Raw genomic sequence first — 22,500 nt, 5'->3', positions numbered from 1 at the left:
AGCAAAGGGTGTCTCTGTTTGTGTTTGTGTGTGGCTGCCTTCCTGCCGGCCTGCGTGCCTGCCTGCCTGCCTGCGTGTGTGCGCGTGTGCTTGTGTGCGTGCCTCTGTGTGTGTGTGTGTGTGTGTGTGTTTAAAAACAGAAGCCCCAGCGGACGACAGGAAGCCCACCTTCCTCATCCCGTCCGGTGCGTCCAGCACTCAGCTGGTCCTGCGGGGGCAGGTCCTGGAGCTGGAGTGTATCGCCGAGGGCCTGTGAGTGAGACAAATATATGCATGTATTCACCTCCATGCCCACGCGCATGGGTCAATCCTGTTTATGTGTCCGCTCTCTGTTTACACCCACTGTTTTGTGTCCCTGCTTCTCGCCTTTCCGTCCTTCCCCCTTCCCCTCTCTCCCTGCCTCCCCTCATTACCACCCTCATTCCTTTACTCCCTTCCTCCCTCTCTCCCTCCCTCCCTCCCTCCCTCATTCCATCCCTTGCCTCACTCCTCCATCCCTTGCCTTTCTGCCTCCCTTTCTCCCTCCCTCCCTCCCCCCCACTCCTCCTGCCTCCTTTTCTCCCTCCCTCCCTCCCTCCCTCCCCCCTACTCCTCCCCCTCCTCCCCCTCCCTCCCTTCCCTCCCTCCCTTCCCTCCCTTCCTCCCTCCCTCCCTCCCTCCCTTCCCTCCCTCCCTCCCTCCCTCCCTCCCTCCCTCCCTCCCTCCCTCCCTTCCCTCCTCCTCCTCTCCTCTCCTCTTGGACCCTGGCTGCAGGCCCACTCCCCAGGTGTCGTGGACCAAAGTGGGCGGAGATCTCCCGACCAAGCGCACCTCCTTCCTGCACCACCAGAAGACGATGTCCATCGTCAACGTGTCCGAGTCGGACGCCGGGGAGTACCGCTGCTCCGCCAAGAACCAGCTGGGCTCCGCCCACCACAACATCCGGGTCACCGTCAGAGGTGGGTGACGTGGTGGAGCGCGCACACGCACGCGGGAGAAGAGCACCTGCCCCGTGCGTGTCTCTAGTTCTCGCTCTCTCTCGGTCCCGCACTCTCTCTTGCTCTCTCTCTCTCTCTCTCTCTCTCTCTCTCTCTCTCTCTCTCTCTCTCTCTCTCTCTCTCTCTCTCTCTCTCTCTCTCTCTCTCTCTCTCTCTCTCTCTCTCTCTCTCTCTCTCTCTCTCTCTCTCTCTCTCTCTCTCTCTCTCTCTCTCTGGGTATCTGTTACCTCACACTTGTTCACTCCAAAGTCAGTCTCTCTCCCTCTTTCCCATCTCCTTCTCTCTGTCTCTCCCTCTCTTTGTCTCTCCCTCTCCATTTCTCTCTCCCTCCATCTTTCTCTTCTCTCTCTCTCTCTCTCTCTCTCTCTCTCTCTCTCTCTCTCTCTCTGTCTCTCTCTCTCTCTCTCTCTCTCTCTCTGTGTCTCTCCCTCCATCTTATTCCATCTCTGTCTGTCTCTGTCTCTCTCTCTCTCTCTCTCTCTCTCTCTCTCTCTCTCTCTCTCTCTCTCTCTCTCTCTCTCTCTCTCTCTCTCTCTTTCTCTCTCTCTCCCTGTCTCTCTCTCTGTCTCTGTCTGTCTCTCTCTCTCTCTCTCTCTCTGTCTCTGTCTCTCTCTCTCTCTCTCTCTCTCTCTCTCTCTTCCTGTCTCTCTCTCTGTCTCTGTCTCTCTCTCTCTCCCTGTCTCTCTCTCTCTCGGTCTCTGTCTCTCTCTCTCTCTGTCTCTCTCTCTGTCTCTCTCTCTCTCTTCACCCACTGTGTAATTGATTTATGCGCGGGGCAGACAGCAGGGCTCTGTAGCGTGTTCTGTATGATTAATTCTCCCACTCTCCACCTGCCGCCGCCGCCGCCGCCGTGCTGCGCCCTGCTTCCAGCTGCTCCATACTGGATCAGCGGCCCGCCTCGTAACCTGGTGCTGGCTCCCAGGGAGACCGGGGTGCTCACCTGCCGAGCCAGCGGCACCCCCAAGCCCTCCATCGCCTGGTCCATGAACGGCATCCCCGTGGAGAGTAAGTGAACCCACCTGTTCAACACAACCTCCCCCTCTCCCCCCTACTCTCCTCCCGTCCCCTTCTCCCTCCCCCTCCCCCTCTCCCTCTCCCCCCTACTCTCCTCCTGTCCCCTTCTCCCTCCCTCTCCCCCTCTCCCTCCTACTCTCCTCCCATCCCCTTCTGCCTCTCCTCTACCCTTCTCTCTTCTCTCACCTCCTCTCCCCCTCTCCCCCTCATCTACCCTTCTCTCTTCCCTCTCCCCCTCTCCCCCTCTCCCCCCCCCAAAAAATATCTTTGCTTGTCAGAACGTCAGCTTCGACATGTTTTTATACCAGTTATGTAGATATATTTTTGGTGTATTTAGTAGTTATTTTCATATTCTTATTTGTATAGAATTTCTATTATTAAAAATAAAATAAAAATTGTCACTCTTTTACAACTATATTGCTGTGGCTGTCCTGTATTTTTGCCTTTGACGCCCACATTTTCTGTCTCAAGGATTCCTCGTACCTAACTTAACTAACATCATACAACTCCCCCTTCTCCTCCTTCTCCCCCTTCTCCTCCTTCTCCCCCTTCTCCCCCTTCTCCTCCTTCTCCCCCTTCTCCCCCTTCTCCCCCTTCTCCTCCTCCTCCTCCTTCTCCCCCTTCTCCCCCTTCTCCCCCTCCTCCTCCTTCTCCCCCTTCTCCTTCTCCTCCTTCTCCCCCTCCTCCTCCTTCTTCTCCTCCTCCTCCTCCTCCTCCTCCTTCTCCCCCTTCTCCCCCTTCTCCTCCTTCTCCCCCTCCTCCCCCTTCTCCCCCTTCTCCTTCTCCTCCTCTTTCTCCTCCTTCTCCCCCTTCTCCCCCTTCTCCTCCTTCTCTTCCTCTCTCCTCCACCCTCCTCCTCGTCCGCCCAGACTCCATCGACGACGACCCCAGCCGGCGGGTGGAGGACGACTCGGTCATCTTCACCGAGGTGCAGCCGGGCGCCAGCGCCGTGTACCAGTGCAACGTGTCCAACGAGTACGGCTACCTGCTGGCCAACGCCTTCGTCAACGTGCTCTGTGAGTCGGGGCTCCGGGAAAGCACAGAGGGACCCATCCCCTCACAAACATACACTTCTCCCTCCCTGCTCCCTGGCTCTGATGGCTCTTCAAGAAAATATTACTTAGCATTGCGTAGCGTCTTATCCTAGCTACCGTTGTTGTATTCGGGGACTGGGTTACAAAGCCATTGTAAATGCTTGGCACTTGTTTATACGATGATCTCTACTGTACCAACAGAGATATATCGTTGTTTGTACTTATTGCACTTATTGTAAATGTCTTTGGATAAAAGCATCTGCTAAATTTAGAAGACGCTTTGATCCAAAGATGCGATCAAGAGCATCATTTACGTGTAGGGCCTGCATGTAAATGATGCTCTTGATCGCATTGATTTTATGAGGTTGGGTGTGTCCGCAAAGCTGGGTGCTGTCTGTAAAAGGCTTGTGCTTGTCTCTCCCCCCCCCCCCCCCCCCCCCCCCCCCCCCAGCCGAGCCCCCCAGGGTGCTGACCCAGGCAGAGAAGGTGTACCAGGTGATCAGACACCACCGCGCCCTAATGGACTGCGCCTCCTTCGGCTCCCCCATCCCCAAGATCACGTGGTGAGTCTGCTGATATCAAACCACCTTAATATCAAAGAAACGTGATATCAAACCAACATCAAATACTGTCGCCCCGGCGGTATTTGAAACGGTGGACGTGCCGTAAGTCGACGGACGCGTCGATGTTTGCTTGTGTGTGCTTTATTCAGACTAAATGATAATCCTCTTCCAAGTTTGAATGTGTATATTTAAAGGAACAGTACGTGTTTTCTATTTGCATACATTTATGATTATTTATTTTGAGGAACTCTAATAACCATGTCCATTCGTTCTTGATATTAATTAATAGCATGCAGATCTACCCTCCTGTGCACTTTATAGGACTCTCTCGTTCCATTTCAAATTCACTGTTTTCACATACTCCCACACTTGCCTATTATGTCCGTCGAGGGTCTCGTATTTGTCTTTATTTAGTTTTATCACATCCATCTATTAATCTATTGTGTTAAGTCCCTCACAAGACCTTGTATGCAACTCCCATCACTGGTTCAGAGACTGGCCTACTGGTGTCGGGCTAACTCCCCTCCCACTGGTGCACAGACTCAGACTCCCCTGTCCTGCTTGACTTTCAGGTTCAAAGACGGCAGCTCCAGCACCCTGGACGGGGAGCCGTACGTGATCCACGACAACGGGACCCTGGAGCTCCACGTGGCGCAGGCCCTCTACAGTGGGAAGTACACCTGCGTGGCCCGCAACTCCCTGGGCACCTACGAGAACCACGTCTACCTGGAGGTCAAAGGTGAGCAACACAGACCTGTCTGTCGAAGCACATAGATTGTTTGTTAGCATGTAGCTCCCGATTAGCGTCCTACGGCAATCTTTGCCAACATATTACAAATATGTTGACAACTATCCAGGTTTTGCATTCAGGTTATACATTTCTAGTTGTATTAACTCTCGGTTGTTGTTTTCTTGTAGATATTTGCGAATTTTTGGTTTTTGTTATTTTGGTGCCTTCGGGGTAAACCTTGGATATATTTTTGCCCTTTTTTGTTTTGAGCAGCTCTGAATGCCCTCTTGTCTCTACAAACTTCCCCTTAGGTGTGTTGTACTCTGTGTCTGGTTTCCGATGTTGGAGAAATACGATCAGCCCGTATTACAATTGAACCCTAGCAACGAAATGATCTTCTGAAATGTAATCCGTGGCGAATCACCTCCGACCCCTTCTCCGCCAGATCCGACCCGCATCATGAGACAGCCCGAGTACAAGGTGGTGCAGAGGGGCATGTCGGCGGTGTTTGAGTGCAAGGTGACCCACGACCCCTCGCTTCTCCCCACCATGACCTGGCTTAAAGACAACGACGAGCTGCCCGACGATGAAAGGTCGGCTACCTTCCTGTGCTTCCCCGAGCAAATGCTCTTCTGTTGCAGCATCTTCAAACATACTTTATTCTTCACTGTGGTTTTAAAGAGTGCCTGACCGAACAGTGAAATATAGCAAATCGCTTATTTAACCGCTTGTTTCTGATTGGCTGAACTTGGGGCCGGTTCTCACTTTGTTTCAAACCCTTTCCTCGTTTTCTTGGAAATGTTTAATTACTTTTTACATTAATGTGGATGCACAGTTCCGATTTCATCACAATCAAAACGTTTACAATACTATAGCAGTATTGTTCTTCAAACATATTTCATTTAATTAATTCACTTTATTAATCCCAGAAGATAAATGCAGGATATTGGATATATTCCCTGTGTATCTGTAGAATTTCTACCCAACAGATCTGGACTGACCCTGTTGTCCCTATTTTGCTAACGTCCTTCCGGTTCAAACAGGTTCATCGTGGACTCGGACACCCTGACCATCGCGGAGGTGACGGAGGGTGATGAGGGCGTCTACACCTGCATCATGAACACCACCCTGGACCACGACTCGGCCAGCGCTGAGCTCTCTGTCGTCGGTACGTACCCCGACCCGCGCCCGCCCCCAGCTAGACCGGGAGGCTCTGTATACATATTCCTCCTCCAACAACTTCATGAATACTTTATTCCCTCCCGACAACTAACCTTCTCAGCCTCCGGTGAGCCGCTAAGTGTGTTTGTCCCCGTCTCGCTCACCTCCAGGATGTGTCTCCGAGCCTCATCAAGGTTAATTGCCTCCAGGCTCGGTCAGGGTTTCGGAGACTCTGAGCGGATCCGGGTTATTATCGCCGTGGATGAATATTTCATTGTTGTCTTCCTAGAAAAAACGGTTGACTATGACTAAACCCTTGTTCGCTTCCCATCCTTTGCACATTACGCCTTCCTGTGCGGTAGAGGCCGAGCCCACTCCTGCTGTTGTCTACGGTAAAGCGCCCGCGTCACGCGATGGGCATCCAGATGTGGCTGGGTGCCGGTTTGGTTGTCTAGACCTGTTGGTGATGGCATGGCACGGGATGGCATGGGATATGTATTGTAATGTCATGTGACTGTGATCAAGTGTTGGGCATTGTGTTTTATTTTGTCATTTTTGTCTTTGTTTCTGAACAGTGCAATTCATCATATTCATTGTAGTCTAACAAATTAATCATCTCACGTCTGATAGCAGACTAGCTCAAATCCGGGAGAATAGGGGAGTTTCACTTTCTTTTGCTTTTGTTTTGACCAATCGTGTTTCTGAAGCAAGGCTGACAGCAAACACAAACTCGGACTGCACTAGAAAACGGTTCCCTCTAAGGCTAAAGAGCTACAACCTCCTGTCCGTACAACTACGTTCTTAGAGAAAGGGTCTGGAAAGGTTTCAAATCAACAGTGTCGACTGGCCCACGTAGAAACAGACTTATTAAAAAACCCTTCTGAGGATTCATCCTCTCCCCCAGAAGTCGTGCTATAACATAGTTATACTGCTGGATCCCAGATATGAGAGACTAAATTATGATATGATTGAGCTGGCTGGCAGTTATTTTTGAGTTGCGTTTGGAATGTGAAGATTGACGTTTTTTTAAACCCAGCGTTTTACCATAATCGTCCCATCATATGAGATCATTTGAAAGTGATGATTCAGCTGATCTACCGAGCTCTCTGACTCACACCTCACCCCAGCTTCATCTCAGGGGACCATTTTGGAGATGTTTTCATATGCATGTGATACTTTGAAGTCAATTATTACATTCCCGATTACCATACCTTTACAGTCCGACTTGGCCGTTCTGGGAGTTCCAAACGTATAAAGCATGCGTGGAAGTAACTAGCCTGCACTCTGAGATGGTTGATGGTTGAACCACGGAGGTCCAGTTCTACGGGGTTAGGACCGATCAGAGACGTTCCGAGTTAACTGACGTACCCCTCCCACACCAGATTCCCCGCACTTTCCTTTTTTTTTGTGCGGGTCCATCCGTGGCATTGCATGATACTCGTAGTGCACCGTGTGTACGTGTGCTTGTGCTTTTTGGGAAGCTCCGTCTGAATGTGCGGGCTAGCCGGCTAAAGGTTTGGTTTGTTTGTGTTTCCTCTCCAGAGCGCCCGGATCCGCCCACGGATCTGGAGCTCACAGACAAGAAGGAGAGGAGCGTTCAGCTCACCTGGACGCCAGGAGATGAGAACAACTCCCCCATCGAGAGTACGCCTCCCCGCTGTGTGTGTGTGTGTGTGTGTGTGCGTGTGTGTGTGTGTGTGTGTGTGCATGAGTGTGAGTGTAAGTACGTGCGAGCGAGTGTGTGTGTGTTAGTCCGTCCCTAACGCTACGTTAATGATGATGGCGTATGCGTGAGTGTTTTTCAGTAGGGCCCATAACTCACTCACTGAAGACTGTACTGTCATGTTTGCATATATAGAACGTGGACATAGTGTTTATTTTAATTTTGTTTGCTCACAGTTTGAGCAAACAAACTGAAAGTGTTCCATTAGTCAGACTGAGTGACACCTACTTACAATGTGAGCACTCCGACGAGTGCTACGTAATCATGTTTGTGCAATAGCTCAAAGCGCTTTAGTTGTATCATATAAACACCTAGAAAACAGGATCTTCCTTTAGAGAGGATATTTAATCCAATACAATGCAAATTTTCCAATCAGGGATTGAGAGAAATATAGAGGAAATATGAAAGAAAACCAAGGAAATATATAGTATAAGGATTAAGACACCCATGTGATGGATAGAATCACCGGATGTTAAAACGGCGTGTCTTCTCCCGGGTTGTCAGAGTTCCTGATTCAGTACGAGGACTCTCTTCACCACCGCGGACACTGGCACAACCTGACGGAGGCTGCGGGCACTCGGACCACCGCCAACCTCCCGCTGTCCCCCTACGCCCACTACACCTTCAGGGTGCTGGCGCTGAACACAGTGGGGCTCAGCCGTCCCAGCGCCCCCTCCAGGATGTACAAGACGGAGGCTGCATGTGAGTACGCTGCAGCCTTGCTCAGCTGCACACAATTGCAACACACAGCCGCCGCTGTTATTGGGGGACTGGTACTCATCCCTGCATCGCTGGCGCGCTTTAAAAAAGAAAGATGTATTCCACGCTTGAGATATCCGATCAGAAGCGAGACGTCTTTCGACGTTTTGGGGTGAAATATATTGAAAGATGTCTTTTGTGATAGAGTGCTCGCTGTGATGCAGACCGGTGCTATTGAATGGGCTGTAAATATTTCATACCGTGGTGAAATATTGAACAGCTGAAATCCACCTGAAGGCTCTTGGCTACTGGGAGCCCCTTAACAGACCTGTCTGTTCCTAAAAGCGCTGTTGTTGTGTGTCACTGGCTCACTTTCGCCCGACTGCTGCTGCTGCTGCTCTTAATATCTGGTCGGGTTTGTTTTGAACCGCTTTGCATTTCCGTTATCGATTGAATGCTTTCGGTTGTTCTCAGCCTGACTTGAAAGTCTCTCCGGCTGAAAGCGTCGGCTGATTGGCTAATGACTAAATGTGTACTACATTTTTATGTCGACAACAGGGAATCAAGTTACGGCTCCTCAGCAACACTCTGGGAGGAAATCTAGTGCTGAGTCATGTGTTTTGTTTTTTCTTCCCAGCTCCCGACGAAAACCCAACTGGAGTACACGGATCTGGCACTGAACACAACAACCTGGTCATATCGTGGAAGGCAAGAAAAGCCCTTTGCAGACACTACTTTCTCCTCACTGTTTGATTGTTGACCATTGCGCACAGAAATCAGAAATCAAACCTTCACCCCCGTCCAAAGACGGGGTTGAAGTGGACACCGAGTGGACACGTATGCCGTTGTCATGTGGTGGTTTTGGAAAACACTGATGTGGTGACTGGAACGATGGGATCCAGACATCAGTGGCCGACCGAAGTGGTCCGGCCTTGCACCATAGAGAAGTGTGGGTGGGTGGGGGGGGACTTTATCGAAACAAAAGCCTTGTGGAGCATGTGGAGGTGTCCCTGAGTGGGACCCCTGACCGCTCTCAAACGAGCCTGCCGTTGCCTTGCGTGGTTGACGCCTCCATGGGTGAATGTTAATCAATAACCACTGGCCACTGGATTAAAAAGCGCGTTATAAATGCAGTCCATTGACCATTTACATTCAGCTATAGGCGTCCCAATCTTGCCGTCGGAGGGCTCATTCTTAATTTAGTGGAAGCTCGAACGTGACATCTGTGTTCTCTGTGTCTTCTCTCCAGCCGCTGAAGGGGATCCAGGCCAACGGTCCCATGCTGAAGTACAAGGTGATGTGGAGGCTGAAGGACGTGGACACGGACTGGACCTCCGTGGTCGTGGCCAACGTCTCCAAGTTCGTGGTGTCGGGAACACCCACCTTCTCCCCCTACGAGCTGAAGGTGCAGGCCCTGAACAAGCACGGCAGCGGGCCCGAGCCTGCCGTGGCCCGTGGGCACTCCGGAGAGGACTGTGAGTCTGCGTGAATACCGTTCAAGGATTCCTTAATTTAAAAAAGATAAAATATTGTGTTGATTAATGATAGATAATTTATTATCCGTAAGTCCCTTCAAGTAAACTCACCGAACATACATCAGCTACAAATTCATTATGCATAAAACAAAATACAAAAAAACATATTGTAATGCATTTGTGCGGGATGGAGGATGAGATGTCTATATTGACTGTAGACTTATTTTATCGATATTTCCAGTGTGTTAATGCTATGGTCTGGTCCAGGATCTATAAGGACCCATCTATAGCTATATCTATTTATATCTATATCGTTATCGTTATCCAGAGTGTTGATGCTGTGGTCTTGGCCAGGATTTTATGCAACATAACTATACATCTAACTATTTGGTCTAGCTATGGTCTGTTCAGGGTATATGAGGACATATCCATATCTACAGATCTATCTTTATTTCTAAATTTATTGAGTTAATGCTGTGGTGTGAACGCTGTGTCCCCCAGTGCCAGTGGCGGCTCCAGACAACACCCAGGTCCTGGTGTTGAACAGCACGCTGGTGGAGGTGCACTGGGACCCCGTGTCCCTCAAGTCCATTCGGGGACACCTGAGGGGGTACAAGGTGAGGGGCAATAAGAAGACATGCACACACAAAGGCACACGCACACCCAAAGGCACACACACAAACAACTCAAATAGGCACACATACAAACACACACTCTCTCTCTCTCTCTCTCTCTCTCTCTCTCTCTCTCTCTCTCTCTCTCTCTCTCTCTCTCTCTCTCTCTCTCTCTCTCTCTCTCACACTCACACTCACACACACACACACACACACACACACACACACACACACACACACACACACACACACAGCCCGACGCTGAAGATGTGCTGAAGGAATTAGGCCGATACATGTTTTAGGCCGATACATGTTTTGTTTGGAAACCAGAATCCCAGACCAGTAATTGCCTGAAATGACTTCTAATCGTAATTGATGGTCTGGCTTTCTACTCTTGTCTGTTCCCCATTTCAATAACAGGGAGATGCATTGGACAAAAAAAAAAAATATATATAATCATGATAATAATAATGATAACATGAAAAAAATAAAAAGCTGTCTGGACGCCATGATGTGCACAGACTTTATATCCATCAGAGAGTGCGAGTTCAGGTCTGCCCCCAGTTGAGCCCTAAGTACACACACACACACACACACACATCTGTTTGTTCCCATGGTTGACGAATTGTAAAAAGGGCCTGTGTGTGTGATGAGTTAAAACTTGATAACCTCAAGAGGATTCCCAACATAACTTTGAAGACTTGAAGATAATATTCTAATTCGTTGACAGTGCTGTTTTGCTGTTCTACCTGAGGGCCGTGTAGAAATGCATCGTCGTGTGGATTTAATGTACATGAGCTGAACCAACCGTTCGACCACCAGGTGTACTACTGGAGGGAGCTCAGCCTCCACAAGCACAACCCCCGCCACGTGGAGAAGCAGATCCTGGACTTCAGCGGGAACCACACCCACGGCATGGTGCCCGGGCTGAAGCCCTCCAGCCACTACTCGCTCAACGTGCGCGTGTACAACGGCAAGGGAGAGGGCCCGCCTAGCCCCAGCCAGATGTTTGAGACCCCCGAAGGAGGTGGGTAGCGCTGGGGAGCCGTGCTGGCGTGGGGGGAGATGTCTGTGCTATGGTTCCTTCGCGGTTGTTGTCATTGTTGTTATTGTTGTTGTTGTTGTTTTGGTTTCTAGGGCGATGTGAAAAATTGATGTCTCGCTAGGATCTTTCTCTATACTTTTGAAACGTCGTTGGATTTGTTCTGTTACATTTCGTCTCTCTTTCTGTCTTTCTTCTCTCTTCTCCCCCTTTCAATCTTTTTCCGTCTCTGTTTTTCTACGATCTCCGTCTATAAATACCCACGCGTCTCTCTCATCCTAGCCCTTGCTGTCTCCTGTCAGCACTGCTGTCCTCCTCCACGAGTCTGTGGGTGAGACAGACAGCGTAACGCAGTGAGCCTGACACAGCGCTCCTTGTTCTCCCCCCTGCAGTCCCCGGCATCCCGTCGTTCCTGACGGTGTCAGATCCGGGCCTCGACTCCCTGACCCTTGAGTGGGGTCCCCCCAAGGACCAGAACGGCCGGCTCACCGGCTACACCCTCACCTACCAGCCAGGTATGACGTCACAACATTAGACCGGATTAGACCGGATTAATCCACTTCGTAACGGCAGTCGAAGGTCTCATAAGCACAGCAATATTAATAATGGCACCGCGCTTAAATGGGACATCCGCATAACCGCCGAGCCGTGACTCCACGTCTGAATTCATCAGTCTAGCATGTAGGTCTGGTGGTGTTCCGGGCATCCCGTTGGGAATGGCTTAACCGCTCGTAATAAGAACCACGGGAAAAAACACGGGGAGCTTGTTCCGTTAAACAGACGTAGGCGTTCCGTACGTGTACTCCTCCTCCCGGGTACGATGGTACATATTAACCCTGCGCCCTGTGCCACTTCCTCTCCACTCCAACCTCTCCCATTTTACTAAATCCCCTAACCTCTGACTTTAATCCCCTTTGGTCTCATCACCCACCATCTAACCCCCACCCGACCCCCACACCCGCCCCATCTCGCTACTTCCCCGGCTACGGATCCCACTTTTCTTTTCTCGCCCATCCCATCACTACCATCGCCCCGAACTCCCCACCTTTCGTTTCCACCCCTCCTGCTCCCCTATCCCCCGCACCCCCCCGCCCTCCTCTGGCCTGGTTCACCCTGGCTTCTCCTGGTTCCTCCAGTCAATAGCTCCAACGAGCCAGGCCCAGCCAAGGAGCTGTCCCTGGGCCCCAACGAGACCAACGTCACCCTGCCCCACCTCAAGTACAGCACGCGCTACAAGTTCTATTTGAGCGCCAAAACAGCCAAGGGGGCTGGACCCGCCATCCCACAGGAGGCTGTCACGATCATGGACGAAGGTAAGCCGGGTGACCCCCCCCTACAGTGGATGACCCCCACCGAAATACTTCAATAAGAACATTTCTCAGATGTTTATGTGAGATATGTATATTCCGGAGATTCATATTCCGGGAGATACCGTTGCTAGATCGGATTTGAAGGATCCCACAAAATCCACGGGGACTGTCGGTCGCGTTCTCCGTGGATTGTTTGTCGTGGGACCCTTTCTTCACAATGTCTTATCTTGTACGTGCTTCATAATGTACATCGTGCCCATTGACGTGCCCCTAGCGTGTGATCTTATACAATGTGCATTTATTTTGCACAGCATGACATAACACATGACTCTGCACACGTCAAATCTGGTGACCCAGTTTATCGTGATTCACTGCACACGTCACAAAGATTGGACTCAAACACTGTGAAATGAAGCAATGCTTGACGCCTCTACAGCCCTTATCCACTTCCTAATGAAACAACTTTAATCAAAAAACGACAGCTCCATACTCTACTGTTGCCTGACATGTGTCTCTCTGACCCATTTCTCTACACAAGCGTTTATGCCTCATCAGATAGATGACAACTCAGGTACCGATGGTAGCCATTATAAATGTGCATGATTTTTACCATCCTGAATACATTCAGCATGTCCTCCTCAGCCAACCCCAGCCTCCCCATCTGTCTCCGCATCGCTTCATGCAGACCTTTGATAATGAGGCAACAAGTTGATGAAGCAACGGAGGGGGTGTCTCAGATGTGTGATGGGGGCAGGGGGTAGTGTTTGGGCTAAGGGGGTTCGACTCCCAGCCGAAAGGTACTTGGTTCGATCCCCCGGGTCCACAGCCCATCCTGAAGGCATCCTTCAACGACATGCAACCTGCTTCTCATATGAACGACATGTATCTGAATTCACTGTGAATTCACACTCACATTCTTGTCATTAATATGAGTAGCAGGTGCAAGTCATTCATATGAGAAGCAGGCATCTGAATCCGCCGTGAATTTAGATACCTGCTCCACACATGAATGACAGGTATCTGAATACAGAAACATGTCATTCATATGAGGTTCAGGTGCATGTCATTAATATGAAAAGCAGGCGTCTGAATTCATTGTGAATTCAGATGCAAGTCATTAACTTTGACGGGCAGGTATCCAAATTCACCATAAGCCGCTTTTGCTAAAGCCTTTTTTGCCAAATGACCTCATAGCATTCGATGATAACACTTTATTATTGACCATACTTTAATGCTGTATTCTGTAAGACTTCCCGCTCTCTCCCTCTCCCTCTGTGTGAGGGCTGCTGCTCAGTGATGCTGCTGATCAATGCATGGCTGGAGATGTTCGGCTTGGCATGCCAGTGAACACACTTCAAGCTTATGTATAACCTCCACTGTGCTACGCGCTGTATCCACCTGGCTGCTGTTTATGCGTGTCTGCGTCTTGCTCTGTCTCTGTTTTTGTGTGCTCGTGTGAACGTGTGAACGTGTGCGTGTGTGTGTGTGTGTGTGTGTGTGTGTGTGCCTTGAGGTCTTTACCGTTTCTCTGTGTTGTTTCAGGAATTATCCAAGCCTCTCATCCCATTGCACCGTCTCCTCCCCGCCTTCCCATCCGCAAGGGTACAGACGTTAATACGAACCGTTGTGTCGTGTCCACCTCGTTAGCTTCTCGAAGGGCTTGAGTGACATGTGGTAGTCATTTTGATAGATTTGATCTCTGCTCGGATCTTCTTGCAAATCTTCTTCCCTGCAAATGCGATCAAGCTTAATTTGGTTACCAGCTGTAGCTGTTCTTTGGAGAGTTATCTATTGGTGTAGGGAATCCCGCATGAGCAAGGTTACATTTCAGAATTTCAGGAGCGTTTGCAGTGTACAGTGCTATTTTGTACTGCCATCACACCGTGGGGCCCGGCCCATAATCCATGACAGTGATGGATACGGTGTGACAACGTGTTGAGTGATGCTGGCCTGTACTGAGGCTGCTGTCTGTCCTCGGATCGTCTGTCATGATGGCTTCACCGTTTGTAAAGCTATTGGCCAACTCCCTCGCAGCTATAGCTGCACTACATTTTGATTGAACTACAACATTTATTGCCTGATGGAGGTACATTGTCTATTGTATTTATTTTATATTTCAAATCTTTTTTGCGGCATATATTTGAATACCTCTGTCAAGGACGATGGCATTTGGTCATTCTAAATGTAGCTTTGTGAAGAACCTCCACTGCAATTATATCATCATACAATACCATCATAACATTGCTGAAGTTCTGAAATGTGGCTCAAATGCACGAAAGGTGCACGAAAAACAATCTTCGTTATTGTAACTCCAAAGACGTCGTTGCTATTTAATAGACGATACTTATAAAACTGCCGATTTCTAACCGTTTTTTAGAAGAGCTGTGAGGTTCATAGATCTAACCAAGGAGTCGTCTCTGTGGCATGTGATCGACCTGACCTTGAGGGACGCGACAGTGAGCTTTGTTGTGCCTTTTCCCCCCCCTCTTTGTGTGCACAGTGGCGTCTGTGGCCCCGTCGTTTGGGAACGTTAGCTCCGTGCCGGGCGTGGAAGGCCCTGTGATCAGTTGGGAATACTCTGGCCCAGAGAGAAAAGTGTATCTAGAATACGTGTTGAAAAACAGTAAGCAACTCCATTCCACTTGAGCGGCTGGCTCTACCGAGCGGGCAAGAGACTCCTACTCCTATCTTTTTTGGCGTGCGCAGGTGTGAAACAAATTGGTCGTGTTGACGTTGGCTCAACGCGACCTCCGGGCTGGCAGCCAGATTGTTAATTGCTAATTTCCCGCTATCACCTCAAATGGAACACTAATCAGGTGAAGCAGCACACACATTTGTTTGGGTGTTGCAATTGATTTTTGATGAAGTTATTTTTGTGAATCCCACCTGCGGTAAAGTAAAGAAAAAATAAACAATTAATAACTGGTAGTATGGTTCTCTCACCCCGATTTGATATTTGAGATTGCTCGTGGACATAATCACAGTAACATAACACCAAACAGTGCAACTCCATAGTTAACATTTAGATCATCAGAGACATTCCCTAAAGGAAAGTCACATCCTCCACACGTATAGTTACGCCAAATTGAAAATATCATACCTAACTCATTAGGAACTCCATGAAAAACACAAACTGGCACCAAACACCAAAGCAACCATAAAACACAGCTAGCCTCGAATGCAGTCGTACACAACAAGTCCTCATCCAACACCCTGTCACCACCGCCACCACCACCCGACACGACCATCCCATCTGCTGCACGCTCACCTCGGGACGGCGAACCGAAAACACCTGCCTCCTCCGTCCTGCAGGTGGAGGCGAGGAGCAGGAGGAGGACGAGAAGGTGGTGTGGCAGAAAGAGTATGTGAACGACTCCCAGGGCGTGGTTCTGAGGGGCCTGAAGGAAGGCCTGGTCTATAGGGTGCGGGTGGTGGCTGAGGGTCTGGACGACCAGTCCCCACACCGCTCCGAGGAGATTGTAGTCACGGTGCCAGGTGAGCCCCGCCCTGCCCGTCCCTGGAGGTCAATGACCCCTGACCCCAGGCTCTGCCTTGTAGCCTCTGGGTCTGGCCCCGCCCCCTGCCAGATGAACAGAATGAGGTTGTGCGTTGTTGTGTTCTCCGTTTATTTGGTCGTGGGGTGTTCTTTGTCTGTTGTTGTTTTTGTGTTTTTTGTGAACCGGAGTCTCTCAGTTGGATATACTTTCAGACCTGTGTTTCTGGCATGTTCCGTAGTGGTTGTAGACACAGTGTGTAGTGGAGTGTATGTTCCCGTTGCGTGGTGACCAGCTGGATCTGTGATGGCTCGGATGATCTGTGTGGGTGCGGGATGGATCGCCTTCTCATGTAGACCCGTGAACGTTTTTAATATAGACCTACGTCATTTCACTTTTTCAACTTACCATAGATGTAACGAACCGTGTCTACTCGTGTGAATGGTGTGTGTGTCTGACTGTGTGTTTGTGTGTGTTTGTGTTTGTGTATGCTTGCGTGTGTGTGTGTGTGTGTGTGTTTGTGTGTCTCATGGTGTGTGAATGTACGCCTGTGGACTGGAACCTTACTCAAACCTCTAATAAAATCTGCTATTCACAGCAATTGCAGTACCACTCTGCACTGTCTTAACACCCCGATCTAACATCAACATGTTCCGCCTGGACGTATTGTTAACACAACGCCCTCGTACCAATACTAAACCTTTCCCATGGCAACCGTACGTACGCCACACATTTTAACATAGCGTAACGTAGCTGAGGAGGACACTTTTCGCCAGCCCTCAGAAGCCACCTATTGACCCCCTATTCCTTTCCAGTGGAAGCACGCGCGAGGTGCCCAGGTTCTGATGCTCTCTCTCCCCTTTGAGCAGCTATGACCAGCAGGCAGGTGGACATCGCCACGCAGGGCTGGTTCATCGGCCTCATGTGCGCCATCGCCCTGCTCATCCTCATCCTCCTCATCATCTGCTTCATCCAGAGGAACAAGGGAGGCAAATACCCTGGTGGGTCGCGCCGGAGGTCACGCCCAGAATCCACGCACACATCAATCACCAAACACGCACACCTTCGTACCACACACACACACACACACACACACACACACACACACACACACACACACACACACACACACACACACACACACACACACACACACACACACACACACACACACACACACACACACACACACACACACAAAAGCACACACATGGGCACACCGAAACAGGCACACGCATGCACACACGCACATATGCACACACACACACACACACACACACACACATGTATATGCAAACATTTTCCACGCACACACGCAAACAAAAGGATACACAGGAACGTATGCAAGCACACTCACATGCAGGCAGACACACACACACACACACACACACACACACACACACACACACACACACACACACACACACACACACACACACACACACACACACACACACACACACAAAAACAGACACCCCTTCAAAGTATTGCATCCACAATCAGCCATTCCAGCTTCCCCCTGCTCATGGGTTATGTTTAGACCTGTCCTGGTTTCTCCCCCTCCAGTGAAAGAAAAGGAGGACGCTCACACAGACCCCGAGTTCCAGCCCATGAAGGATGACGACTGTACCTTCGGAGAATACAGGTGAGGAACACAGCCACCTGGAGGCCTCCCCCCAGCCCGTTCCCCTGCCACTCCGTCCTGCACCCCCCCCCCCCCCCCCTACCGTTTACAACCCACAAACTCCCGACGAACTAAAGGTCAACGCCTCAACGGGACAAGATGGCGCCCTGCTGTGAGCAAGCGACTTCAGTAAAGCACAAGTTGATCGTCCTTCCCCCTGCTTTCAGGACCGTTTATACATGGGGGGCGATGTGTTACGCAACCTGGAAGGACACTGTTATATTTCGGCATTTCAGCGAGGCACGACGCTCCCGTGGCTAAAGATTCTTCCTTTGGCTAAAGAAATAGGGTCCATTTGAGGGACCTTTTGCAATCTTTTAGCAAATAAGCTTAACTTGTTTACCACCCAAAGCATTAAAACCACGTACAGTTAATAAGCTAACAGTTTATGTACAGTATACAAGATTATACGGCGGTCGATCAGGTTATTGCTACCCAAGGCGCGACCCTCATCCTAAAAATAACGTCAGTATTATTCCAACCTCTAACTTACTGCAAAGATTTAACTATGCTTGCAAGCATTCTGTTTTTAAATGCTGCTTCTCCGATCGCAAGATAAAACAAATGCACTTTACTTATTGTATTACCGTTTCAACCTTTTTTTCTATTTGTCAAATTTCTAAGATGTTCTTTCTTTTATATTTGATATTACTTTTTGTATGATATATGCATAAATCGGACCATCTATGGATTCAACGCTGTGGTAGATACAACAAAGTGTGTTCATGTGACATGCATGGAGTAAAAAAAATGTATGTGTTATCAAATGTTGCTATGGGCAATAGTGTGTTAAAAATAATGAGTATATCATGGATATATATAAATATGTAAATCGTTATAAAGGATTGAGATATATATGGATCAGTGTTTGGCATGTGGGAGAGACCATTGTGAGCATCCTAGCTTATGCTTTTTGTCATGTGTGTACCAATCTTCCAGTCATTCTGAAAATCATTTATTTCAATAGCATAAAAGAGGGACTTCTATTCATACACACACACATTCACAGACCCATACGCACACGCAAAGACCCATACACACACACACACACACACACACACACACACACACACACACACACACACACACACACACACACACACACACACACACACGTATAAACACGCATGCTCACAGACACACACGCACACGCAAACACACACACACACTCATACACACACCGGCCCCTCGATCATCAATTCACGCATCATGAGATTACCAATAAATCACAAGGCAACGTGCTCCAATATTTTAGTGCCTTTGTGAAAGAACGTATACAGTACGTGCAATCTATGCCATGTCCTCAAGGTCCTTCGGATCCGAACGGTAATAGTACAGACATAACTCAACTGAGACGGAGAGGGAGAGAGGGAGAGAGGGCCGTTCTCCAATGACCACAGGTAGTAGTAGTAAACTGCTTGCTGGATGTATCATTCCATCATCAGTTTATTTAGTTTTTGTTCTGTGGATTCACACACAATATAGAATAGGAGGCATTTGTTTGTGAATTATTTGGGACTGACACAGGGAGCTGTTTAAGCCCTTTGTATGCCCCCACAGAAGAGCTTGTTATATACTGTAAATCTCTTTCTGATGACTTTGTTTGTTCCTTTCGACACCGTGACTGTGTGTGTGTGTGTGTGTGTGTGTGTGTGTGTGTGTGTGTGTGTGTGTGTGTGTGTGTGTGTGTGTGTGTGTGTGTGTGTGTGTGTGTGTGTGTGTGTGTGTGTGTGTGTTTGCTTGCTATTGTGCTTGTGGGTGTCTTGTGTGTGTGTGTGTGTGTGTGTGTGTGAGAGAGAGAGAGAGAGAGAGAGAGAGAGAGAGAGAGAGAGAGAGGGAGAGAGAGAGAGAGAGGGTGTAGTCTCAGTAAAGAGAAGGTAAGGGTAAAGGTAGACCTGATGACTTGCAGTAAATCCCTGGTGGACTTTGACATTTTTCCCATTTGAGTCTGAGATTGGATCATAAAGCCTTCGTAATCATGCCATGTGCCGTATATATAGTTCAAAATCTGATTGGGTGGGTTTTACTTCTCTTTGGATCGAGCGTGAAATACTCATTCCTGGGAACTGTTCATATACAGTAAATATATGTGTTGACATCGCTTAGATCAGTCGTGTCGTGTTTATGCTGGCTTTATGATTGAAGGCTGTCGTCCATCTTGTTATTAATCAAATCACCTCATGTATGCTATCTAACCGTTGTTCGAAGAACGCTGTTCTTTGTGAAAATATTCTTTCTTGTTTGTGATTCATCATGCTTGGGGAAAGGTGGTGGGTGGGGGTGAAGGCTGAAACTTTGCATAGATGTATTTTTCATATTTTTGGTTTTTGTTTTTCACTGCAACCTTTGTGTGTGGGGGAAATGCTAGTGTCACCCAACCGCATACTTCCACTCCATCTTTGGTTTCAGAGGGAATGTAAACACAGGACGGTGGCTTGAGTTATATTCCCTGTCTGCCTGATGGAAACCAATTCATAGCAGCCATTCTTTTTTTTAGCTGTGGAGCAAAACCAATTGAATTCTTTCTATCTATTCTTAGTATCTTAGTATAATACTTTGAACACATTGACAGAGTCAAGATTACGTGAAATATGCTGTTATCAGGAATATTTCAGAATAATTTGCAACAAATTCTACCTACCTATCTATCTATCTCTAGTTCGCTATCATTACATGAATAAAAAATGCTCCAATCTAAAAAAAAAACGAAAAAAAAAAAAAAACGAAATGGAACGGCGCGGTGTCCTCGCCGCGTCTCTCACCACACCCCCACCCCAACCCACCATCCCCTGTAACGCCTGCATGTGGTTCTCTCCCTCAGCGACAGCGAGGACCAAAAACCGCTAAAGGGCAGCCGCACGCCGTCTAGCGGCCGGACGGTAAAGCGAGGCGACAGTGACGACAGTTTAGTTGACTACAGCGAGGGCGGCGGCGACGGGCAGTTCAACGAGGACGGATCCTTTATCGGCCAGTATAGCGGCAAGAGCATCGGCCGGGACACCGTCCAGGGCGAGGGTCCCGAGAGCTCCGAGGCCCCGTCCCCTATCACCACCGCCATGAACTCCCTCAACTCCTTTGTTTAGCGCCCCCTGGTGGACCGGCCCCGTGAACGGCAGAGTTGCGGCCCAGCCCGACCGCCGACCGACCCATCCCATCCACCCCTGCACAGCACTGTCCCACTGGCACTGCATGGCTGCTTCATCCATGACATGCCCATTGCTTCTGTACTGTAGTGGCGCTTTGTGACCTGTCGATGTCCACAAGATGGCCGCCGCCCCGGTTGTGTGGAATGACTTTGTGTTGTCTCGTTGTAAACTGAAAAGAGGGGTTTAGGTGAAACAATGCTCAAAATTGTTGTGGTTCTTTTTAGAATCAGGTTTTCTTCTAGTTATTCCTGATTTATTTGTTTGTGCTATGGGTATTTTGTCTCTCGGGAGATTTATTTTTCTGTTTAATTGGATTCTAAAACCACTGAATATTTTGTCATTTTGTTATTTAGAAACCCAAAGGCATGAATACTTATCTATTTATGCAGTGGATGCTAAGAAGACATCTGCCTCCAAATGATCATAACACATTATTCTTCCCCAAGACAAAATAAGAAGTGGCATCTCTCTTTTTAGTTGCATCGTAAATGCAGCATCCATCCAAAAACCCATTTAATTGGAAAGTCTAAAATGTAGTCTTTGGTAACCAACCGCTGAGAGCGATTGTCTTCAACAGCGTGTTCCTGTGTCTGCCACACGCATCCTCCCCCTCCATCACTCTGTTGAATGCTTCACCTGTGACCATGTGGCCAAGGTCACTGCAACGCTGCATGGCTTGTCATCATTCACACCTGTTGACCTTGTGACCTCTTGTCCCCCCATCTGACCTAGATATAGAATGAGGTTCACCTCACATGACCTCGGTCCCGAGTGCCATGTCTGTCTATTACGCATACAAGGCTGAATCTACGGCCACTGCAGGTCAGGGCAGCACTCCCAGTATAGGCACTGTTATGATCCCTTCCTGTAAAAAACACAAATCACTGATCACATGGGCGAGTCAGGATGCAAACCCCAGTGTGTTCGCTTGAGTGTGTGTGTGAGTGTGTGAGTGTGTGACTGTGTGTGTGTGTGTGTGTGTGTGTGTGTGTGTGTGTGTGTGTGTGTGTGTGTGTGTGTGTGTGTGTGTGTGTGTGTGTGTGTGTGTGTGTGTGTGTGAGTCGCTCACCCTCCAGAGAAGATTGCTTCTCCTTCTGCAGAAGCAAACCCTTAAAGACGAGAGCGTGTCAATACCCTTCCCGGTCGAGACGCCTAATGATGCCTTGGTAAACAAGAAGCCGAGGGAACGCCCCTACTGATCAGGGCTGTGTCATTATGTTAAGGAATATTGTCAAAAGTGTCGCGCAGTGCATTTCCCTTTGACTCCACTCCACAAGTTTTATGATTGTATTTCTGCAGTGTATACGGGCGTGACTGTTTAACCATGAATGCGTGCGTGCGTGTGTGTGCGTGTGTGTGTGGTGTGCACGCTCACGTGTGTGTGTGTGTGTGTGTGTGTGTGTGTGTGTGTGTGTGTGTGTGTGTCTCTCTCTCGAGGCTATCGTTTATAGAGTTAATTTTCCAGGACAACCGTTTACTTATTAACTTACCCTGAGGACCGACGGAGGCTGCCGACAAGATTTGTGTTCACTTAACTTGCATCAAGTTTTTACGTTTTGTGTTTTTTGTGTATTTTCTTTTTTCTTTCTTTTTCGTTTTTTTACAGACGCGTAGAACCTTTGGTTGAATGTGTAAATAGAGCCTAAATGACTGTACAGTGACAACGCGCTTCTACCGCGGACCCAGAGGCAGGATTGTGCATGGAAATGATTTATTTTGTTAATAGGACTGTATCCAACCTCTAGAGAATTTATGCATACTTTTTTTTTTTTCTCCTTTTTTTTTTGCTGTGCATAGTGTATATTGTACTGTAACTAACTATAAAGAAGGTTTG

At 48.8% G+C, this 22,500-nt stretch overlaps 1 protein-coding gene across 15 annotated transcripts in view; it reads left to right on the top strand.

Annotated features, from left to right (window-relative positions):
- LOC115550604 (neuronal cell adhesion molecule) overlaps window positions 1-22,500 on the top strand; it is a 76,364-nt gene that overhangs the window by 53,397 nt on the left and 467 nt on the right. For 4 of the 15 annotated variants that reach the window (XM_030365773.1, XM_030365775.1, XM_030365779.1 and 1 more), the window contains 24 exons: window positions 141-252; window positions 754-938; window positions 1,848-1,982; window positions 2,861-3,007; window positions 3,477-3,588; window positions 4,161-4,327; window positions 4,764-4,911; window positions 5,362-5,486; window positions 5,842-5,871; window positions 7,022-7,123; window positions 7,707-7,904; window positions 8,539-8,609; window positions 9,151-9,376; window positions 9,878-9,993; window positions 10,813-11,017; window positions 11,425-11,547; window positions 12,169-12,345; window positions 12,881-12,913; window positions 13,885-13,944; window positions 14,843-14,965; window positions 15,655-15,837; window positions 16,706-16,837; window positions 17,403-17,481; window positions 20,342-22,500. The exon at window positions 20,342-22,500 is cut by the window's right edge and continues 467 nt beyond it. In XM_030365773.1, the coding sequence (XP_030221633.1) occupies window positions 141-252; window positions 754-938; window positions 1,848-1,982; window positions 2,861-3,007; window positions 3,477-3,588; window positions 4,161-4,327; window positions 4,764-4,911; window positions 5,362-5,486; window positions 5,842-5,871; window positions 7,022-7,123; window positions 7,707-7,904; window positions 8,539-8,609; window positions 9,151-9,376; window positions 9,878-9,993; window positions 10,813-11,017; window positions 11,425-11,547; window positions 12,169-12,345; window positions 12,881-12,913; window positions 13,885-13,944; window positions 14,843-14,965; window positions 15,655-15,837; window positions 16,706-16,837; window positions 17,403-17,481; window positions 20,342-20,603 (3,251 nt within the window). In that variant the 3' untranslated portion in view covers window positions 20,604-22,500. The remainder of the gene's footprint in view (window positions 1-140; window positions 253-753; window positions 939-1,847; window positions 1,983-2,860; window positions 3,008-3,476; window positions 3,589-4,160; window positions 4,328-4,763; window positions 4,912-5,361; window positions 5,487-5,841; window positions 5,872-7,021; window positions 7,124-7,706; window positions 7,905-8,538; window positions 8,610-9,150; window positions 9,377-9,877; window positions 9,994-10,812; window positions 11,018-11,424; window positions 11,548-12,168; window positions 12,346-12,880; window positions 12,914-13,884; window positions 13,945-14,842; window positions 14,966-15,654; window positions 15,838-16,705; window positions 16,838-17,402; window positions 17,482-20,341) is intronic. The other 11 variants (XM_030365778.1, XM_030365781.1, XM_030365776.1 and 8 more) reach the window with 7 other exon arrangements.

This window comes from Gadus morhua, chromosome 9, assembly GCF_902167405.1.
Source record: "Gadus morhua chromosome 9, gadMor3.0, whole genome shotgun sequence".
NCBI lineage: Eukaryota > Metazoa > Chordata > Actinopteri > Gadiformes > Gadidae > Gadus > Gadus morhua.
The sequence above is the reverse complement of the archived record's forward strand: the minus strand, read 5'-3'. Positions and strand labels throughout refer to the sequence as shown.